Source organism: Castor canadensis, chromosome 14 (genome assembly GCF_047511655.1).
Source record: "Castor canadensis chromosome 14, mCasCan1.hap1v2, whole genome shotgun sequence".
Lineage (NCBI taxonomy): Eukaryota > Metazoa > Chordata > Mammalia > Rodentia > Castoridae > Castor > Castor canadensis.
In genome coordinates, this window is record NC_133399.1 from 101,353,158 (window position 1) to 101,358,642 (window position 5,485).

Genomic DNA, 5,485 nt, shown 5'->3' on the forward strand with positions numbered 1-5,485 from the left:
TGTCTCCTAAAGTTGCCAGCCGGCTTTTTTTTTTTTTTTTTTTTTTTGGTGGGACTGGGGTTTGAACTCAGGGCTTCATACTTGCAAAGCAGCTGCTCTACTATTTGAGCCACACCTCCAGTCCGCCAACCAGCTGGCTCTTGTATCACTCAGCAGAAAATAGTGCTGCTGAGCTCCAAGCAGGGGCCCAGGGCCTCTCCTTACTACAAGGCCCATTCTTACAGCTGCTGGGCCACTCCCACTGCATCGATTAGCAACATGAGTCACAGCAGCATGGCTGAAAAGGCAATAAGGACCATACTCTGGGGTGAGTAACAGAGCAGCCCACTACACCACACCTGCCCCCAGCAGAGGTGGGCTAGAGGTGCTGATGCACCGTCCTTCTGGGGGTAAGGGCAGCAAGGGAGCATTGGGAGCCTCCTGTGGGTCTCCCTGACCCAACTGCCATCCTCTGTCTCTGGGCAGGAGGTGAGCTCAATCAGGAGAAGCGGACTTGCACCTTCAGACCCCAGGTGGAGAAGGAGAGCTGTAGGCTATTGCTCAATGTGGTGGGTGTCATGACGCTGGGTGTCCCTCTCATCCCTCTCCCCCAAAGAGGGGAGGAAGGAGCAGGAGTGATTGTTGGGTCTCAACAGATGACATCTGTCCTCAGGGTGATGAAGTGCCTCTGTCTGTTGTCAACCCCTCTCAGATTTGCTTGGGGGAGAAAGCCAAAGAGGAAGTGAACCGAGTGGAGATTGTGAACCAGGAGGACAGGAAGGTGCAGCCTGTCACCATTGCCTCCCTGAAGGCCTCCGTCCTGCCCATGGTGAGTCTCTTCTATGGCCTAGGGATGCTGCTGTCAACCCCACCTCAGGAGGCCCAGGCCGCCTTCAGGCCACAGGTGGTCATGCTGGAGAGGCAACAAGATCACAGCCTGCCTTCAGGCATGCCAGCTTACCCTTCCCAGGGCCACGTGACCTCGGGCAAGTCCAATAACCCGTCTTCAACAGTTACATTTTAAACTGTTCACTTTAAACTTCTGTGTCCAGAAGTTCCTTATTGATCTTAGACCTTATGTGAAATTAATTGATCATTTGTAAATGATGGTAGCTTTGCCACTGTTTTGTCTTGGTTTTGTTCTTTGGGGATACTAGGATTTTAACTAAGGGCGTCATGCTTGCTAGACAGGTGCTCTACCACTTGAGCCACTCTGACATCTCTTTTTTGTGATGGGTATTTCCAAGATAGGGTCTCACAAACTATTTGCCAGGGTTGGCTTCGAACCTTGATCCTCCTCATCTCTGCCTCCTGAGTAGTTAGGATTACAGATGTGAGCCACGAGCACCGGGTCCAATGTGTATTTGTTGTTGCTTGTGCTTTGTATTAAATCTAACAAACTATTGCCTAATCCAAGGTCACCAAGATTTACTTGTGTTTTCTTATAGAGTTTTATAGTTTTAGTTATTATATTTAAGTCTATGGTTCAATTGAGTTAATTATTATATATGGTGTAAAGTACACAAATTATATTTTTAAAATTTCTTTTTATAACTACTCATTACTAGTATATAGCCTATATAGCCATTCAGTTGTTTTTTATCATATGACCTTGCTAAATTTATGTTATTTGTTCTTGTAGCATTTTAATGATTCCTTAGAATTTGAGTGTGTGTGTGTATATACATATATACGCATATCATCTGTGAATAAAGACATTTAACGTCAGGTTTTATCTGTGTGCCTCTATATGCCTGTCTGATAAGAACATCAAGTGTGATGTTGAATAAAAGTGTTAAGAACAGGACCAAGCTGGATGCATGGCTGAAGTAGCAGAGTACCTGCTTTGCAAGTTCAAAGCCCTGAGTTCAAACCCCAGTCACACATACACACTCACAAAGGACCACCCTTGCTTTGTTCCAGATCTAAAGGGAAAGGCATTCAATCCTTCACCATTCAGTAGGAATTTCTATACATGTCCTGTATCAGCTTAACAAAGTTCCATCTATTCCTAGTTCACTGAGATATTTTATCATGAGTGAGCAATGAATTTTGTCAAAGGATTCTTTTCTGTATTTACTGAGGTGATTTTTTTCCCCTTTTTTCTGCTTTGCAGCAAATTAAGTTTATTGATTTTTTTTTTCAATACATTACATGTATTAATTACTGTGCATTCTTAGAATCAGCTCCATTTGTCGTGATGTGTTATCCTTTTCTGTCTAGATTGCTGGAGAGATGAGAGAGCTTCACTGGTGTCAAAGTTTTCCATTTCATCTAAGTTGTAAATGTATTGACATAAAGTTGTTCACGATATCCCCTTGTTCCATCTGTCTTAAAGCTGCTCTCTGTGGTTTCTGACACTGGTCATCCGGTTTTGTTTTTTGTTTTTTGCGGTGCTGGGGTTTGAACTCAGGGCCTACACCTTGAGCTGTTCCATCAGCTCTGTTTTCTGTTGGGTTTTTTTCAAGATAGGATCTCAAGAACTATTTGCCCAGGCTGGCTTCAAACCACAGTCCTCCCTCCTGATCTCTGCCTCTTGAGTAGCTAGGATTACAGGCATGAGCCCCCAGGGCAAAGCCCTTCTCTTCTTTTTTTTTTTTTAAGCTTGTTCAGAGACTTAATCATTTTGCCAGTCTTCTTTAAAAAATTGGCTTTTAGTATAAATTTTTCTTCTTTTTACCCACTTTTGAATTTCACTGATGTAAACTTCTGTATTTCCTTTGTTTTGGCTTGTTTTATAGTTTATAGTTTATAAAGGAATAAACTTATTTATTTTAGATATTTCTTCTATTTATAATACAAGCATTTCATGCTGTGATTTTCTTCTAAGCATTTTCTAATTTTAGCTCACAATTTGATAAGTACTGTTTTCATTTTTATTCAATTCAAATTATTTTTCAGTTCCTTTCATCAGCCCCTGGAGTGCTTTTTTTTTTTTTTTTTTCTTCCTTCTTCTTTTTGGTGTTACTGAAATAACTGGTCTCTGAATAAGATGATCAGGTGTCCCTTCTTGGACAGAGCCCACCTCAGCAGGAAGGCGCAGGGGTGGGGAGGCTATCTGAGCATTTGTCCCAGGCCAGCCACTGCCAGGTACCAGGCCTGAGTTAGCCTGTCTCCTCTGCACCCACATCCCTTCCTGCTGCAGGTCACCATGATGGGAGTGGAGCTTTGTCCTCCAGTCACTTTTCAGCTCCGGGCTGGCTCAGGACCCGTGTTTCTCTGCGGCCAGGAGTGCTATGGTAAGTGCAACCTTGGACAGGGGTTGGAATGGTGTGGGGGCAGTACTGAACATAGGACCGAGAACACGCTAGATACTCACACTTAGAGATTCTTTTGTTTTTTGGTTTTTGGGTTTTTTTGAGTTTAAACTTAGAGCCTCATACTTGTTAGGCAGATGCTCTCCTACTTGAGCCATTCGCCACCCCTTAGGGATTCTTGAACAAACTCTCCATAGGCATCACGATTACCTGAACTGGAAGTCCATGGCAAACACTGTGGGCCTCAGCCCTCACTTGTAACATGAGAGTGTCCTTGGTTTCACCTTCAGAGAGTAATTGCAGGAATGAACAAGAGTATTCCAAAGAAGCTCTTAGCGTAATATGGAGTACTTGGGAGTAGTTCAGTTTAGTTTAGTTTAATTTTTGTATGTGGGACTGGGGTTTGAACTCAGGGCTCTGCACTTGCAAAGCAGGTGCTTACCACTTGAGCCACACCTCCAGTCCATGTCTACTCTGGTTATTTTGCTCTGGTTATTTTGGAGATAGGGTCTTACAAACTATTTGCCAGACTGGCTTTGAACTGTGATCTTCCCAATCTTAGCCTCTCAATACTTAGGATTACAGGTGTGAGCTACTGGCACCCAGCTCTTGGGAGCATTTTAGACACTGGCTGCTAGCATGAAGCTGTGGTCATGATATGGAACCACAGCAATTTAGTGTTGTCACCTTTAAGGCCCCTTCAGCTTGCCTTCTCTCTGTACAGCTGTGTCTCTTTCATCAGGATACTCCCTACCCATGTTCCACTTCCCTTAGGATAAGATTGAAATCCTTAATTGCTTATTTTAGGCTCCTCTCCACTTAACCATCTTGTACTTCTATAGCAAAATACCTGAGGCTGCCAGGCGCCAGTGGCGCACACCTATAATCCTAGCTAGTCAGGGAGGCAGAGATCAGGAGGATGGAAGTTCGAAGCCAATATGGGCAAATAGTTCCCAAGATCCTATCTCAGAAAAACCCAAAACAAAAAAGGGCTGGTGGAATGGCTGAACATGTAGGCCCTGAGTTCAAACACCAATACCACCAAAAAAATATCTGAGGCCGGGTAACTTATAAAGAAAAGAGTCGACTTGATGGCACAAACCTGCAATCGCAGCACTTGGGGTGTTGAAGAGGATTGCAAGTTGAGAGGGAGAGGTTTATTGGGCTCACAATTCTGGTGGCTGGAAAGTCCAAACAGCATGGCTCTGATCGGTGCCAAGGGTGATCACAACAGGGCATACAGGGGTTGCATGCAGAAGGAGCACATGTGTGAGGGTGGACATGAGAGTGAGCTGTGAAAGTAGAACGCTACAACAGCCCATTCTGTGGAACAAATCCAGCCTCACAAGACCTCCTTTAAGACAGTATTAATCCATTCATGACCGTGGAGCCCCAAGCCCTAGTTATCTTCCACTAGACCTGCCTATCGTAGTTTCCACCATCTCAACACTGCGACACTGGGATCAAGTGAACCTGTGAGGGGCAAACCATAGCGCCTCCCTCTGCTCCCCTGCTCTGACTGCTTTCAGCCTGTCCCCAGCCCTCCCTATCCGCCCTTCCTGCGATGCTGCCCCCTTCTTACCTCCCCCACCTTCTGTGAGGCTTTGCCAATCCCCTGGCCCCCATATGGGGCAGTGGGGCAGAAAGGGTATGACCCTTTACAGGTAGTAAGTAAGTAAACACGTTCAGCCCCTTGGTTTCTCCAAGGACCACATTTGGAGCCAAATGGATCCCAGGGGTGGAGGTAAGCATCAACCCTGAGCTCAGATGCTGCCTTTCCCACCCCACCCTGTCCCTGCCACCTTCCCATGCCATCAGAGACTTCGGACCCCTGGGAAGAAGAAGAGGAAGAAGAGTGTGAGGAGGAGGAAGACGACGATGATGATGATGACGATGATGATGACGATGACGATGATGCAGAGGTATCTCTAGAGGAGACCCCTGCCAAACAAGTCAAAAGGCTGGTGCCCCAGAAGCAGACAAGTATCGCTAAGGTGGGGAAAGGAACATGGCTGCTTTCAGTGCACTGGGTCTTTCCAGAGGCGCCTCAGAGGGACTGGTCACCAGGAACCTGGGCAAGGCCTCCCAGATGTGGGATGTGGGATGAGCCAAGGCCACTGCCAATGAGTCCTACCATGTGCTCAGCTGGGATCACTTCCGGCTGGAGAGTCTGTTCTAGCTCTTCTGGGCTTCAGCCTAACACGCCTAATAATACTTGGTTTTGGTTCCCAGAAAAAAAAGCTGGATAA

The 5,485-nt window shown here is 45.8% G+C and overlaps 1 protein-coding gene across 1 annotated transcript; it reads left to right on the forward strand.

Annotated features, from left to right (window-relative positions):
- Positions 1-258: 258 nt before the first annotated feature.
- Positions 259-5,485, forward strand: Npm2 (nucleophosmin/nucleoplasmin 2). The gene is made up of 5 exons (XM_074053456.1): positions 259-307; positions 466-548; positions 692-808; positions 3,125-3,218; positions 5,469-5,485. Exons 1-5 carry the CDS (start codon positions 259-261, stop codon positions 5,483-5,485), a joined length of 360 nt encoding a protein of 119 aa, XP_073909557.1.